The 17,126-nt window shown below is 40.5% G+C and overlaps 3 protein-coding genes across 5 annotated transcripts in view; 2 read left to right on the top strand and 1 right to left on the bottom strand.

Annotated features, from left to right (window-relative positions):
- snx13 (sorting nexin 13) overlaps window positions 1-8,146 on the top strand; it is a 26,094-nt gene extending 17,948 nt beyond the window's left edge. For all 3 annotated transcript variants that reach the window (XM_034891318.1, XM_034891316.1, XM_034891317.1), the window contains exons 20-25: window positions 996-1,157; window positions 1,427-1,498; window positions 1,605-1,750; window positions 4,906-4,974; window positions 5,057-5,169; window positions 5,544-8,146. In XM_034891318.1, the coding sequence (XP_034747209.1) occupies window positions 996-1,157; window positions 1,427-1,498; window positions 1,605-1,750; window positions 4,906-4,974; window positions 5,057-5,169; window positions 5,544-5,779 (798 nt within the window). In that variant the 3' untranslated portion in view covers window positions 5,780-8,146. The remainder of the gene's footprint in view (window positions 1-995; window positions 1,158-1,426; window positions 1,499-1,604; window positions 1,751-4,905; window positions 4,975-5,056; window positions 5,170-5,543) is intronic.
- Window positions 8,147-9,196: 1,050 nt separating this feature from the next.
- Window positions 9,197-9,917, bottom strand: dmac1 (distal membrane arm assembly complex 1). Its single transcript, XM_034891381.1, has 2 exons — window positions 9,473-9,917; window positions 9,197-9,383 (listed from the first exon to the last, which is right to left on the bottom strand). The coding sequence occupies exons 1-2, from the start codon at window positions 9,681-9,683 to the stop codon at window positions 9,319-9,321; spliced, it is 276 nt and encodes a 91-aa protein (XP_034747272.1). The 5' UTR covers window positions 9,684-9,917; the 3' UTR covers window positions 9,197-9,318.
- Window positions 9,918-10,341: 424 nt separating this feature from the next.
- btd (biotinidase) lies at window positions 10,342-15,103 on the top strand. The gene is made up of 6 exons (XM_034891344.1): window positions 10,342-10,593; window positions 13,105-13,254; window positions 13,411-13,562; window positions 13,668-13,845; window positions 13,943-14,533; window positions 14,606-15,103. The coding sequence occupies exons 1-6, from the start codon at window positions 10,375-10,377 to the stop codon at window positions 14,876-14,878; spliced, it is 1,563 nt and encodes a 520-aa protein (XP_034747235.1). The 5' UTR covers window positions 10,342-10,374; the 3' UTR covers window positions 14,879-15,103.
- Window positions 15,104-17,126: the final 2,023 nt, after the last annotated feature.

The raw sequence follows: 17,126 nt of genomic DNA, 5'->3' as shown, positions 1-17,126 counted from the left end.
GGCAGTTCTGAAGGCAAAAGGGGGTCCAACCCGTTACTAGCATGGGGTACCTAATAAAGTGGCCGCTGAGTGTATATTTAAACATATCTGTGGTCAAGCTCAGTGCCTCGCTGTGTTGCATTAACTCTGAAACTTTCTCTTTATGTTCTCCCTTACATTTTGGGTTAGTGCTGGCGCTGTAGATTAACAAGTTCTTATAACCTCAGCCCTCCATAACAGCAATGGGCCTCATATCCTGAGCAAAAAAGTCTACAATTCCTTCCGTGATATTATTTCTGCGTAGGATGATAGCCTACTAGGATGATAGCCTAGTAGGATGATAGTTTTATAACTATAGGTGCACCCTCCCGTCGTTGCGGGAGGGTGCACCTATAGTTATAAAACGATTATTAGACTGTGAAATATGCCAATTCTGATATGTTCATATAGCCTACTCCAAATAGACTGGGCAACCTAACGCAGAAAAGTTAGCTTACCGTTTTTAAGTGATATGGAATGTTTGTGGTCGAGCTGCGACAAGCAAACTGTTGCATGCAAACTTTGCGATCAAATTTTTTTGTTACCTAGTTTTGTGAAATGCTGCCACTAACTGCTAAACCAAGGCTTTTAAGGCTAGTTCTTTCTTCAATCTGCCCCCAGTGGGCTGGGCTAATTAAAACAAGGGAGGGTGTTCTGAAGACAGACTGTTACCTGTGAAACGGGGATGCTCTGAAAACACCCCCATTAGCCACTAGTGCTTTCCACCCATAGACCATAACGGCCTATGCTTCCACCTGATGATATTAACACGGCAAAAAATCGACCAATCAGAATTTTGGTTGAGCCAGAACGTATCGACCAATAAGTCAACCAGTCGACTGGGAGATTACAGCCCTAATATAAATGCATACTCTTTGCATTTATTTCATCATGAGTGGCTGTTCTTAACAGATAACTAATTTGTGACTGGTTTTCTAAAATACAGTTTCTCCTTTTTGTTTTTTTCCCCCCATCAGATTGACACATTTGTAAATCCTCTGAGGAGTTCCATGAGAAACGTGTCCAACGCGGTGAAGGGCCTGCCAGATAGTCTGGCTGAGGGCATGACCAAGGTGTCTGATAACATGGGACGCATGTCAGAAAGACTGGGTCAGGACATCAAACAGTCCATACTCAAGGTAACACCATCACAGAGCAAGTACTAGTCTTGTTTATCAGTGTATTTATTCAGTTTGATATGGTTTGTTAGCATTAAACCTAATCACTTTACGCTGTGGTTATCAGGATGGGACTCCTTATAGGGCACCAGTCCTGACAAATCCTGGCCCTGTGGCCTCTATTTCTGTAAATAAACCAGTTTCCTCTTACCCTTACTGTTATGACGTGAAGTACTTGAAGTAAATTCATCTAACTTATGACAATGCAGTGTCCGCTTTTTTTTCCCCAGGTTCCACCACTCCTCCCCAAGTCTGACATTGACCCTGAACACTGTCGAGTCTCTGCTCAGCTTGATGACAACGTGAGTCAGTGGGTTTTTTGGGTGCTGCATGTTAGTTTAATTTCTTTCATTTCCTTGGGATTTTAGTTATTTAAATGGTCATATTTATGTTTATGTTTGTGTCCAGGTGGATGATAACATCCCGCTGAGGGTAATGCTGCTACTAATGGACGAAGTGTTTGACCTTAAGGAAAAAAACCAGTGGTTGCGCAGGAACATTAAGAACCTACTGCAGCAGCTCATCAGGGCCACGTATGGAGACACCATCAACAGGTCAGAGACACAAATACATAGTGCACACAGACCTACGGAAAATATAGGCACAAATACAGCAGGCTAGCTAGAAATGTTTTATGTATTGTAGTTGTTTTATGTATTATTAAATTTAATTATCTAAAAAAAAAAATCCAGAAATCACAATGTATGATTTTTTAAAAACTATTTATTACAGCTTTGATACAGCTGCAAATAAATATTTGAGCACCTGTCTATCAGGTAGAATTCTGACCCTCAAAGACCTGTTAGTCTGCCTTCAAAATGTCCACCTCCACTCTATTTATTATCCTAAATTAGATGTACTTGTTTGAGGTCGGTAGCTGCATAAAGACACCTGTCCACCTCTTACAATCAGTAAGAATCCAACTACTAACATGGCCAAGACCAAAGAGCTGTCCAAAGACGCTAGAGACAAAATTGTACACCTCCACAAGTCTGGGAAGGGCTACGGGGAAATTGCCAAGCAGCTTGGTGAAAAAAGGTTCACTGTTGGAGCAATCATTAGAAAATGGAAGAAGCTAAACATGACTGTCAATCTCCCTCGGACTGGGGCTCCATATAGGATCTCACTTCGTGGGGTCTCAATGATCCTAGGAAAGGTGAGAAATCAGCCCAGAACTACACGGGAAGAGCTGGTCAATGACCTGAAAAGAGCTGGGACCACCATTTCCAAGGTTACTGTTGGTAATACACTAAGACGTCATGGTTTGAAATCATGTGCGGCACTGAAGTTTCCCCTGCTTAAACCAGCACATGTCAAGGCCCGTCTTAAGTTTGCCAATGACCATTTGGATGATCCAGAGGAGTTATGGGAGAAAGTCATGTGGTCCGATGAGAACAAAATATAACCTTTTGGTCATAATTCCACTTACCATTTCACTTAACCATCCCACCATCCCAAGAACACAATCCCTACAGTGAAGCATGGGGGTGGTAGCATCATGCTTTGGGGGTGTTTTTCTGCACATGGGACGTGGCGACTGCACTGTATTAAGGAGAGGATGACCGGGGCCATGTATTGCGAGATTTTGGGGGACAACCTCCTTCCCTCACTTAGAGCATTGAAGATGGGTCGAGGCTGGGTCTTCCTACATGACAATGACCCGGAGCACACAGCCAGGATAACCAAGGAGTGGCTCTGTAAGAAGCAGATCAAGGTTCTGGCGTGGCCTAGCCAGTCTCCAGACCTAAACCCAATAGAGAATCTTTGGAGGGAGCTCAAACTCTGTGTTTCTCAGCGATAGCCCGGAAACCTTAATGATCTAGAGAAGATCTGTGTGGAGGAGTGGGCCAAAATCCCTTCTGCAGTGTGTGCAAACCTGGTGAAGAACTACAGGAAACATTTGACCTCTGGAATTGCAAACAAAGGCTACTGTACCAAATATTAACATTGATTTTCTCAGGTGTTCAAATACTTATTTGCAGCTGTATCATACAACTAAATAGTTAAAAATCATACATTGTGATTTCTGGATTTTCTTTTTTTTTTAGATTATGTCTGTCACAGTGGACATGCACCTACGATGACAATTTCAGACCCCTCCAAGATTTCTAAGTGGGAGAACTTACTTACTATAACATAACTCATACTAGGATTGTTCTATTTCCAGTGAGTTGAGCTGTTTTTGTATTGTTAAAAGAGATGACTACGTTTACACCAAAATACAGTATTTCAGACTAGATGTGTAACAGTACAAAAAGTTGTATACCCCCAATTAGGACTCACGGTACTAGTAATTGGAATAGGATGATTTACTGTCATTGGCCAATTGGCAAATAAGGTGACATGCGCTTATGGCAATAATGTTTGGATGCTGCTTTAATGTTTGGATAATTGGTCATACTCACATAACAGTAGCCTACCCAGCTTCGAAAAAGACAAAAGGCGGCAACTCTGGCATGCCAAAATACCAGGGACTGCAGGTTCACGCAATTTTGTTTTCGTTTTGAAATAAGTCAAATAAAATGTTGGCTATGTGAGAGTATTTTACTGTTTTTGGAGAAAGATCAGTGATTTGCAGTTTGCAAAAATAATTCCTGTGACATTTCAATAGGATGTGTGGCAGTCAAGAGTTTAAATACATTGAATCTCAGTGGCCATTTAAAAAGCTACTCTGTGCTATGTTATCCACAGAATTTGAGAAGGTACAAAGATTTCCCCACAGAGAGCGTAGCTTACCGGTTGGTAGCATGCAGCTAAAGACACAGGGTAAAGTTGGCTTACCGGTAGCCTGGAAGCTTAACTATTCCAGACACCATAGCTACTGACTGACTAATAGATGACGGAGAAACATCAGAAAATACTCCTGCTTCCCTGAAGTCACTGCTGCGGCTAACATTTTGCCTTCTCCTTGAGTGAGTTATGTAAGGTAAAGCATGTGGGCTATGGTGCCTTCAGGTACAATTTGTTTGATTGAAGTTCTGCTTTTTCAAAGTGCGATCAAGATGGTTTAATATTTTTCATAATGAGATTTATTTGTTTACCTGGCGGATGATAAAAATACAAGTATCGACATCAGCCAAATTAAAACCCTTGGTCCATCCATCGGTATTGGCTGAGTAATCTGCAATCTGTGCACCCGTACTTAAAACGGAAAAGCATCTCTTTTGCTAAGAAACGTTTTCTCCGTTGCTGTTGTAACTAAACTGGAATCTGCAAACGGGTCTTTGATTTGTGCTTGCCTTAGTGTGACTGACTCACACTCCATTCTGCTGGTTGTGCTTACCTCAGCACATATTGCTAGTGGAATAAGGCTAAAGAATTTTGGGCAGAACTCATTCTTGTGAACTTTGGTTTCACATTATATGCATCAACCTACATACGGTGTATTCTGCATGCGGCTCCGGACTGTGACCCCCTGACCGTGACTGTTCAGGACATACTTACAAACAGTTACAGCCCTATCTCAGACAAACATCTCATGACCTAAGATGTCAGTATCTTTATTGCAGAAACAGTTCCACACAAGCAAGCGTTATAATAGGATTAAAGTTCACAGATCACAGGATGTTTACACACACCTAGACTGAACACAAGTACACACATGTTCAGAGCTTCAGAAAACATCTAAGAAGTCTTGTACACAAAATAAAGGGCAGTAAATGACGTCACACAGAGCACAACCTGAATCATCTTTCCTTTGTCTCTGTAGGAAAATTGTGGATCATGTGGACTACTTGACCTCACCTGAACAGGTTGCAGACTACGTCAAGAAGTTCAGGTAATCTCACCCTTTTTCTTTCAGTAACTGTAATTGGTCAGAAGAATTATGAATAACCTTTAGTGGCCCTGTCTATTTATAGGGATTCCTACTGGCCCAACGGTATTCTGGCTGAGACGGCGCCCCGTCGTGACAAGAGCATCCGCATGAGAACACGAATAGCTGCCAAGACCAGTCTGCTGGGCATCATGCCAGGTGAAAAAACAAACACACACACACACACACACACATTATCTAGTCATTACCCAGCCTCATTTGAGACTGTCCCATCCATTTCATCCTTGAGGCCTTCTCTCTTTTACAACTGAAACGTACTGTTGGAAAAACACTTCCAGCAAGCATGAATCCACAAAGGTGTACGTGAGTGTAACAAAAAAAGAAAGCGGACACACAAGGATTTAAGTAGCCGTCTTTTATCTGTTTTTTTTTTGTGCACCTTTTCATTTCGTAAAATATTTGGTGGTATGTTTGCTTTACTTTCATTGTGAGCTTGGGGCAAAAATAAAAACATAGACTCTGTTGATGGTTTGCGCTCACTCCTGAGCACTATATTTCTATCACTTCCTCAGACGAGCTGAAGCACATCATCGGAGCGGACACCACAAGAAAGGGCATACTCCGCGTCTTCGACATGTTTCAGTACCAACCCACGAACCGTCGGCTAGTCTACGTTTTCCTGGAGGGCTTCTTGGAGACGATGTTCCCCCAGTACAAATTCCCCGAGCTCTTTGTTAAGCTGCACTCCCGCTCACCACGCATCCACAGATATAGCCAGAAACTCAAATCCTCCTCTCTCAAGAGGTGACAGGAGAGGACAGAGTCGGCCGTGCATGGGCCAACTAGACACACACCGTCTTGAGAGCTAAGAACGGGTGGGGCTTGATGTGAACATTGGAGTATGTGTGTGTGATTTCTGCCCTTCCACTTTCCTCACACACTCTTTTCAATGAAAACACTCCACTTATCTAGCTGGTTAGTTCTGTCGAGACAGAACTGAAGGATGAACAACACACTCTTTCCTCCTCACTCTATGACACACGCACACACACACGCAAACATAAATCCTGTAGTTTGCACCCAGACTGAAAATGGCAGTCTTTTCTTATGGTTTAGATATTTTTCCTCTTCCTTTTAGGACTTTTTAGTTGTGTTTAGCTTTATCCTGTGCCAGCCAATGCTGCTTACTCCTAGTCCAGAGAGCAGACCACAAATACTGTATGGTTTTTAAACTACTAGAGTAGATAGCATAGACCCACACCTTGCCTTACCTTCCCACTTCTGTCTTTTAGCCAGCACTCTACAAATCTCAATGACCTGGCAACTCGGCTTTAGTCAAACTTACCTTTAGGCTGTAGGCATTTTATCTGAAAAAGCTGCACACTTGTAAACATGCAACAATATTTGTTTTTGTAGCAACCAAATATGTCAATAGCACTGGGTTAAAAAGGCGCTGTTTTTTAAAATGTGACTGAACAAATATGGGTAGAAAGAGATGATTTAGATTTTTTTTCAGCCTCAAAGCCTCTCTTGAGACATGAGTTGTTGTTGTTTTCTCTTTCCAAGTTACAATATCCGTAACACCCATAATCCTCAAAGAATAGATCCACATCCCCTTTAATGCTACTGTCATAACCTGTGATGACCAAAGCTCATGCTGTTCCATACGTGTGTGTGCACTGGTTTGACGATACTCTGAACATTACTGTGCTTCAGATCCTTAATCATGTGAGGAAAGAGAATGCAAAGTTGACCTTTACCGGCCTGAAAGGTGAGGCTGTGAGGACAAACTGAAGTGTGTTATAGTTGTGGGAGGCTCAGCTCTGGCTCTCCAAGCGCTCTATCAAAGAATGTACTCTCTGGTCTAGTGTATTTGGCTCGTGTAGAATTTTGTGTGAATGTGCGTGCGTTTGTGTGCGTGTGTTTGTGGGTGTTTAGCACAAAGATGCAACCCTATACAGTCAAAAACTGTGCCAGTGTGAGCTAGTGAATCAGCCTTAAAACTATAAACAGTATATATACTGACCAAGAGACGCTCGCTAGATGTAGCTCTCTGTCACTCGACTGAACGCTACAAGGAAATCGAGATAAAGATATGGAGATATATCCCTAATCACTTTTATTCAGAGAAATGTCTTTAATTTTGTGCAATATTTTTTTTCTTTAATGCATGTGCATTTTGAATCATTGTATTCTGAAAGATATAATTATTTTGGTTTTAATAATAGAAAACATGAAAGAAGCTTCCCCAGAAATGTCTTCTTATACCTACAACTTTACATTCCGTTGTAAAACTACAATGTTTGTTTAACGGACTTGTTTTAAAAGTCTGAGTTTTTTTGTTTTTGGTGTGTGGGGTATTTTACACTTATCCCTAGCCTGCTCGTACAGAATCTGTGTTTAGGTGTCAGTTGGACAGTGGTAGGGGGTTTTCTGTGTTGCAACCCGAAGATTAGGTCATTGGGCTATAGCTCGTTTAGAGGCGGCCTCAAACAACTGCTACTTTTTAACTCACAACTGGTGTTTTATGCATTCAAGTCTGTTCTGTTGAGGTTAAGATCTTTATTATTAACTGACTGCTGGAGGGACCCATCCCCCCCACCCCCATCCAATAGGCTCACAGGAGAGGCATAGCCAGTGACCAAAGGATTCACTGCTAATAAGCACTTACCGTAGCAACCGTGGGAGGGCCACTCCTATTGGCTCGACGGAGCCCCATTCTGCTGCAGTCATTGGATGGTACTCCCTTGTCTGCTTTCATTTGCTTGCACTGAGCAGCCCTGGTGGACTCTGATTGGCTGAGTAGGAGGACATGAATTGTAGCCTCAGCTGAATATTTGTTCCCACAAGGAGGTGTCACTTCTTTCTGTACAACTCTCCATACAGGAAGGCTTGTCTTTTTTTTTTTTAACCCCAGTATTTATGACTCTATGATAATGAAAATTGTGCATATCTGTGTACAGTATGTGTTAATAGTGTGCCTAAATGTACTGTCAACTCTATTTTCATATTTTTCTTTAACCTAAACAAAATCAATCAGAATGTCATGATCATTTTACGCGACTGAAAATGACTTTAGGATGTTTTTTTGCATCATGCTTATCAAACTCTTCCTTGTGAGCAATTGTGCTCAGATCAGTATAACACTAATAAAAGGTAACTCAGACTAACTGACCCACAGTGTATGCTGTCTTCAGTGCGTTTGCTTGCTGCATTTGCGGTTTGTAAAGATTTACAGGTTCAGTTTAGGTTTACATATTGGACAGTCCCCTAATTGATATAAGATCATCTCCTTACTCACTGCTTTCTACTGGGCAGTCTAAGTATTTTTTACAGTGAAACACTTTTACTTGAATGTCTGTCAGCTTTGAGGGTGTTTCTATTCATGTCAGCCAAAAAGTGTTGGAATAGTAGCCCTATTGTCAAATATTCATACATAGTATACTGCACTTTCCACTGCAGCTTCACTGTACTGCACCATCCCAAATTTCTTTTACTATGTGTTAAAAGCGCTATGATTGCGTGTTTATTAGTAATACTGATGCTACTTCTAAGAGCCAAAATAAAGACTGTAAAAGTAGTCCTAGTACAGTAAAACATCCCAGCACTAAAGATTTCAAAGTGTTCCTGTATATCTAGTAAGAACAAGTCTCTTTTCTACAAGTGATTGATCTTTCTTTGTGGAGACCAAGCAGAACCAGCCCGAGTGAGTTTGATGCGGAAACTGACAAAGCATTCCAATGGGTGGGGGACTCATTTCCCATGCTAGTTATTTAATACCACACAATTGAGACATACCATGTCAACTGTATGTGGGTTGAAAAACTTAAATTAAATTGTATATCTAAAGTTTACGTGGTTGTCATGGGACCCTACACTGCTGCATCATTCTCTTATGAATCAGTACGGCTCTGATCAAATGACTTACCTTACACTACATTCCTTTTTATTGTTGTTGAAATGCAATAGTTTTATTTTGTCTGCTTAAAATCAACAAAATGATTCAAATTGGGTTTTCAATTAATTGTAGTATTGGCAATACTCAGTCAGTCCTGAACATGTAGAATAAGTATGAATTAAATGTTTTTTTTGCATTGCATGCTTGTAGGAAATTACTATTTAAAAATGTTTTTATAGCAACACATTTAATTCAACCAATCAAAAGCTTCCAATACAGCTTGGTTCAGAGATCCAATGACAACAATAATCAAATCTGATGTTTTTCACTGTGACAATAATGCAAACGCAACATAACTCAAGAGCAGCTTCTTCTGTGTCATATGGTACATGAATTTTGTCTTGCAGTCCATGTTTGAGATAGCTATTGATGCCGTTTCTCAGCAGGCTTCATGTCTTCCTTTGCGCTTTTCCTACCGGGTCAGCGATGATGACAATTCCCCATGCAGCCAGACCTGAAAGATAAAACCCAGGTGTGCACTATTTGCTTAAAAGGACGACAAGTAATGTTACCAAAAGAGTCAGAGTATACTGCATGACTTACAAGCAGCAAATGTAATCTGTGCCACTGTGCCAGCAGAGGTAGGCGCACCTTGCCGCATCACTCTCCGGGCTGCATTGAACACATAAGCTCCGGACAGGACGAGCCCCCCCCCGGAGATGAGCCGACAGCTCCAGCAGTTCTTAAACATCTGGCTGGGTTTAGACAAGGGGGCATCGGCTCCTCCTGTCGGTACCTCTGGAGCTGTTGACATTGCACTAGGTGTGTGCTAATGCTAATGTTATGCTAATAATTTAACGCTTTCTGGTATAACGTTACGAATGGAGCGCCAGACAAACATGAAAACAAAAGCGAGAGTGCGTTTCTAGAAGTCGTCCTCATATGTTTAAACACTTGGTCCACATTAAAGGGCAAAGTAACTTACTGAAGTGTACCTCTGATCCTGCTCATGCTGGCTAAAGGAAGGTCGGATTTTAAAAAGTGTTTCCGGGTTATATGTGCAGGTTTCCTGTCTTGTATTTTCAAAATAATATTTAGTTTTTAAATGGACCGCTGCCGGTGTTACTGTCAAAGTGGTGACTGAATGAACTGACACGATTATTCCTGTAGTCCACGTTTTGAACTAATTTGCAGTTTAAAAGAGATTCATGTGAAATCTCATGTGAACCATGTGCAGGATGGTGATGTCTAAAATCACATTCAGAAGTATACAAAATGTACAACCCAGCTAACTACAATTTTTGGTAACGTAACTTGTTCAAGACACGCCTACGTCACACCTTGTATATGTAACCAGTTAATAGCTAACTGTCTATGGTTAATATCACCACTTAGTTTAACACACCAGATAATTCGGTTTCAGGGATCAGTTTAGGGCAGCAGCTATAACGCACCCACGTCTCTGATGATGATTCAGAAGATTCACGTCTCACGGGAAAGAAACAATGTTTTTGTCCGTTGTTGTTTTTTGCAGTTTTGCTTTAACGTCGTCAGTTAGTCTAACAGAGTCGGATGTGGACCCCTGGTACGTTGCTGCTGTGTATGAGCACAACGTAATCCTGAACCCGGAGCCTGGTGTCCCCCTGTCCCGCGTCGATGCCCTGCAGCACATGCAGAAAAACCTGGATATCTACGAGGAGCAGGCAGCCCGGGCTGCTCGGCAGGTATGGTCAGGTCAGGGAGTTTTTTTTTTTTTTTTTTTCAGTCTAAGAAACAATGTTGCACTTTGCCCACTATTATCATAAATAATATCCAGTATCCTTGAGATCCTTGAAAGAAAGAAAACATTTCTAAATTGACTTAAATTTGCTTCACAAGAGAGTAACTCAAAGAAAGTCAACTTTGTCACATTTCTCATTGACTAGTTGCTGAATTTGGATCATAGCCAAAGACCACTTAATTTAGGATTTGTTTGGGTTCAGTTTTCATGCATGCCTCCACTTGTCTTTGCAAATATAAGAACTGTGTATCTGATTTACTTCACACTTGGTTTTGCTAGTTTCCCCGCAAAATACCAAGGCTAATTAAATCCATAGTTCAATATTACTTACTTTAAGCTCTTACTACTAAGCCTGTTTGGAATTTCTGCTAAAGCGTTAACCTAAATTCGTAAACAATAATGTTACTGTAATTGATCAGGACCTTACAAAATGGGCTAGCCTACTTTTGACATTTTGCAACTTCTTGAATTTTTTTCTTCTAGTTGGGTAGACTAGACCTATTTTGCATGCAAATTAATAATAATTAATAAATAATAATTATCTATGGAAACCCACGTATGTAATAGTGAAATAGGCCTTACATTATTTATACCCAAATCCTACCAAACTGACCCAGATGAGAAAGTACACACATTGACATGGAACACAAGTTACACCACACTCACACTCACACTCACACTCACACTCACACTCACACTCACACACACACACACAGACAGGCCACGCAGCCTGACCTTGGCACGTGCTTCTCTAGCGGACGAAGCCAACGGACAGCAGGGTTAACAACTAGCATACTATTATGGAGGTTAACGAAGTTAACAACTCCTTTTGAACGACAAAGTTAACAGCTAACGGTTAGCTAGCTAGTGTTGGAATTTAAAATGTTATATGTGCTTAAACATTGTGTGTGATTTGCATTATACATTTAAGCTAAACGGTCAAAGCATTATTTTGACATAAATGAAGACATGTTGGTCATGCATTAAGTTTGTTGTTATAAGTATGTAGTTTGTTGTTTGTTACATTGAGTTGTTTTGCAATACAAATGCTACATTTTGTTATAATCCAGCTCTCCTAAATGTCCCAGAAGTAGAATTGATTGTTAGGGTTGCTTCCAGAGTCTGGTTTCAGCCTTTTACCCCCACTGATTTTTTTCCTGAACTGAGAGTCATAAACCTTCAGTCACGTTCCAACTGAAAAGATAACGGATAGGCACACACACACATCACTGTGGTCTAAAGACCCCACCCTTAATTCGAGATCATACTGGGGGTCCAAGAGCCAGAGAGGCAGACAAAGGAAGGGGAGAGCTGCGACAGCTTGATCCAGGTAACTTTGTCTCAGGATATCCTATGTAATAAATGGATTCACATTTCAACATCTGAGATTTTGACTTCTGATTGAATGAACCCTGAGAATGGAGCGGGTTTTAGCTCCAACACTAGCAAAGTCCAAGCACAAAGCGAATTGCTCCACATGTTCACAAAGAGAGAAACGCATCCCATGGCGCAGTGGAGGGTTCACCACCGGTCCAGAGATGAGGGAAATCGTGTTATAAAAATGTGGCTTTTGCCGTGATTTATAATTCAAACCCACGTAATGAACTAATATAATGTAACCAAGGGAACACATCCGTACATTATTACTGCCTTTCAACTGAGAAATTTTGATGTGTATTTTTTAGTTAGGCTTCAAAATGATGTTCAGATAGCCTAGGCTAATGTTTGCACATAGTAGAAGATGAAAAATGTCACTATTGCAAACCTTGTTGAGATAAGGCCTGGATGTGAACGTTAAATCAACATCTTTTTTCGGTTATTTAACAATCCAATATTCCGATATATCGGCCAATATATATATGTATATATATATATATATATATATATATATATATATATATATATATATATATATATATATATATATATATTTTTTTTTAATCTAGAGATGCGTAACAAAACATAAACAGATTTCCCTAACATCAGTTATTTGTAGTAATTTATGAGTTCTCAGGAAAACAATATAATAATTTGTTTTATTGTCACACAGATCAGAGGAACATCAAAATATATAAAAGTTCAGATAAATAAAATGTATGAAAATACAAACCTAAGATATGAAACTTAAAGTCCTTCATAGCATGGTTGACAGTTTGTTCTTATTTTTTAAATATTCATTTATCAGAATCATTATTTGTCATTAAAAATGATTTGGATGAATGAATATTTGAAAATACATATATATTTTTTGAATCGGCCGTTATAAATGCCAATACCGATAGATCGGGAGTTGATAATATTGGCTGATATTAGTTGTCAATGTTCCAATTCTTTGGCTAAATCGTGGATCTTTACAATCCGACCTACAGCAACTTTAATGCCACAAAGTTTATGTCTGAAGTATAGTAATGAAGCTTGTCTCATCTCTAATCTGCCCTCATCTTCTCTTGGTCAGGGGGCCCAGATCCTGGTGTTTCCAGAAGATGGTCTTCATGGTTTTAACTTCACCCGTTCGTCCATCTCTGGCTACCTAGAAACCATTCCTGACCCCCAGCAGGAGAGCTGGAACCCCTGCACAGAGCCGGGCAAATACAACAACACTGAGGTACACTATCATACTTTTTGACTAGATGTTGTTATTGAATGAGCAATCTGACAGGATACACTGACATAGAAACACCACTAGGCTGCCCAGAGCCTTCACTAATGCAGCACTAGTCTGTGAATATAAATCCCATTTGAGTGTGGTTGTGTTTTACAGGTTCTCCAGCGACTCAGCTGTATGGCCCGTCGTAACAACCTCTACCTGGTGGCCAACATGCCAGACCTGCAGCCCTGTCCCCTGAAAACTGACCCCTCCTCCTCCTGTCCCTCTGATGGACGCTGGCAGTTCAACACCAACGTGGTTTTCAGGTGCAGTGTAGACCGTAAAATAGAATTTCTTTAGGTCCAGCCAAAGTCTAGCATGTGCACCAATACTTTATTTCCCAGTGATTCACAAAACCTTCTTTAATGCAGGTCAGATGGTCTGCTGGTGGCTCGCTACCATAAACAAAACCTCTACTTTGAGAAGGCCTTTGATACACCGCCCCAACCTGAGATTATAACATTTGATACACCTTTCGCTGGAAGGTTTGGCATCATGATCTGCTTTGACATCCTGTTCCACAAGCCCACAGTTACCCTGGTGGAAAGGGTAGAAAACAGCCACACAAATTCTATTCCCAACTCTACATTCCTGTGTTTGGTCTTTTTTTCCCCCTAAAATCCTCCTCTCCTTGGACCCCTTTTAGGGTGTACGTCAGCTGGTCTACCCAACAGCCTGGATGAACCAGCTCCCCCTTCTGGACTCGATCCAGTTCCAGTGGGCATTCAGCTTAGGTGCCAATGTCACCCTGCTAGCGGCCAACATTCGTAACAACCGACTAAACATGAGAGGAAGTGGTATCTACACCCCTTTTTCTGCCACCTACCACCACGCCCAGAAAGGAGACCCAGAGGAGGGCAGGCTGCTGGTGGCTAGGATGCCAGTCTTGGACCCACTGTGGGTGGGGCCGAGTGTAAGTACGGATGAGAGGGTAGTTAGGAGTGAGACCACATCATCTACAGCTACCGAATCTGGATTCTGTCACCAAGAGAACTGTTCTGATTCTCCCCCTCCTGAAACTGCTCCATCTTCCTCTGTCACCTTCATCTCATCTATGATGTATGACCCTTTTACATTTTTCCTCTTGAATGAAACAGAGGGCGATGTGAATGTGTGTAATGGAACCTTTTGCTGTCACCTACGGTACCGGCGGTTACAACATGGTGGCAGTAAAGAGCTCTATGCATTGGGAGCATTTGCTGGAACACACACTGTGAATGGACGCTACGCCCTCCAGGTATGAATGAGAATAATTTTGGATATTTATAAAAATGAGACCGTTGTCACATTTGTCACATCTCTGTTGCAGGTGTGTGCACTAGTTCGCTGTGGAGGTTTGGAAGCCAGTTCCTGTGGACAGGAAGTGGAAGAGGCTGAGTCTAAAATGGACTTCCTGTTGGAGGGGAAGTTCGGGACCAGATATGTGTACCCATCAGTTTTGGCCAGCAAGATGGTCCTGGAGCAGCCAGAGCATCTGGAAACAGCTGCAGATGGCAGAGTGACCATGAAACACTCAAAAATGGCCGGTGGCCTGGTCACTGCCTGTCTGTATGGACGAATGTATCACCTTGACATTGAGTGAACTGCTTTGGAGTATAAAAGTAAATCAGAAGTATTGAAGAGAAAACTTCAAAATGCATTTCCTGCATAAAGAAACTTGTGAATGCTAAATTGCTAAAGCTAAACTGGCGGTGAAGAATTGAGAATAGTTCGGAAAGTGGGAATGGCTGTCGCTACACTCAATTGCTGGTTAAAAGTTGCAAGGTGAAGTTTTAGGGAAAAGTGGAAATGGTTCTAGATAAGGATGTCTTATAATGTTCATATGACAATAGACTTGAACTTAAAAAAATCTTTTAAAAAGTTTTTGTAAAAGCTGATGCTAAACTGAATTGTCGGCTTTAATTTGGATTAAGTGCCTGAAAGTAATGAATGACTTTGTAAAATAGGAAACTGCAGGATCATATAAGGTAATCTCAATCAGCTGTGTTCAATATTTTTTAAATAAATTAAAATAATTTACAACGAATAAAGATAAGGAACATTTGCAGGCTTGAAAAAAGTAGGAATCTGTAAAAAAGAATTGTTTACGCATGGACAGCAGCTGAAGCTGTATACATAGCTAAAAGAAATATGAGGGATGAAGGATGCAGAATAAAGAGTAAGAAATTATAGGAGTTCAAGTGTTTTGTCTATTTGTGCCACTATTTCTTTACAGCAGACAGACATCTTGGCAAAGAAAGACATATAAACATACACTGTTTTTATCTGGTATTAAAATCCTGTGTGTAAAGTGCAGGTGTAAATACACTCAGGAAACACACACACACACACACACACACACACACACACACACACATACACACACATACACAATGATAAATGTATAATTATAAATTCACAAACACACATGATATGCCCTATAAGTGTGACTACACATTTAATTGTAATGTGTTATTGTTCATAATACAATCTGTAATTTTAATTTCTCTGTGTGGGGAAAAGTGTGGTGACATGGTATAGGAGAGAGCAGCAGCTGGTCCTTGCAGCTGTATGAAGCCTTCCTCTGGCTTTGATGTTCATGTGACAAGGGTCACCAACAAGGGCAAAATGTTAAGGAAAGAACAGACAAGGAGATTGCAACCCACTATCTCGAAAAAAAGAGATAGTATGGCATGTTGAAAAAAGCAAAAATATATAGTGTGTCTAAAACAATTGACAGTATGGAAATGTAAAAAATTAATAGTATAGAATGTCAATAAACATGATAAAAAGACAGTATAGTGTGTCAAAAAAGTATATTATGTTGAAAAAGTACTACTATAGAATGTGGAAAAAAGTAATAGTACAAATAGTACGTTGAAAAAAAGTGCTAAGTAGAGAAGTCGAAAATTTATAAATGTCAGTATAGTAAATTGAACAGAGTCATAGAATTCAATGTAAAAAAAAAGTAAATTAGTAATAGTATGTCAAAAAAAGTCTTAAGGTACGTTAAAAAAGTGTTGAAAAGAAATAGTAAAACTGGACAAAATAAGTTATGAAAAAGTCATGGTATAGTGTGTCACAGAAAGTCTAGCAAAACATGCAAACTATAAACAAAAATGACCTGCTAGTTGGAGCAGTGCTATCCACTGGTCGACCGTGCCACCAGTTTGTTGCTAAAAGACACAGTGTAGTATGTTGAAAAGAGTCACAGTACAGTATGTCGAAAAAAAAAAGTGATAGAAAAGTCATAACATGGTTAGTGATCAGAAATCTGATCTTATATGTACCTCATGAAACCCCTTCCAACTGTGACACTCAACTGTACAATCGTTCTCAGTGCTTCAATGATGAAACACCCTCTACTTCATCTCAATGCCAAAATGTTGAAGCAGTCCCTTCAGTGTCAACTCACAGCAAAGATATAGCCAAACTTTTGGGAAGCGGTGTACCCAATACTGCAGTTATTTCTACAATTGAAAACGTACAGGAATTTTGTGGAAGATTTGCAGTCTAATATTCAGGCGCAAGTATTGAACTTACTTCCAGCTGACAATCCCTCCAGAAAAGCCGTGAAGAGCTATTTAAAAGTACGGACAACCCTTTCAGCCAGTTGAATACGGATAGTAAATGGAAGAAGTATTTTAGATACCGTACAGCCAGTTGAACAACGCCTAGGAGTAAGGTATGATACCAGATGAAATAGCAAATCTGGAACCTATGAGCAAGTTCCAATCAATGACAAGTTCCCATACATTCCCATACTGACAAACACTCCAGTTCATTTTCAAGAATGAGAGTATTTGTGAGATGATGCAAACATGTACTCAGTGCGACAAATGTGAGGACCT

Source organism: Etheostoma cragini, chromosome 14, assembly GCF_013103735.1.
Source record: "Etheostoma cragini isolate CJK2018 chromosome 14, CSU_Ecrag_1.0, whole genome shotgun sequence".
Classification (NCBI taxonomy): domain Eukaryota; kingdom Metazoa; phylum Chordata; class Actinopteri; order Perciformes; family Percidae; genus Etheostoma; species Etheostoma cragini.
The sequence above is the reverse complement of the archived record's forward strand: the minus strand, read 5'-3'. Positions and strand labels throughout refer to the sequence as shown.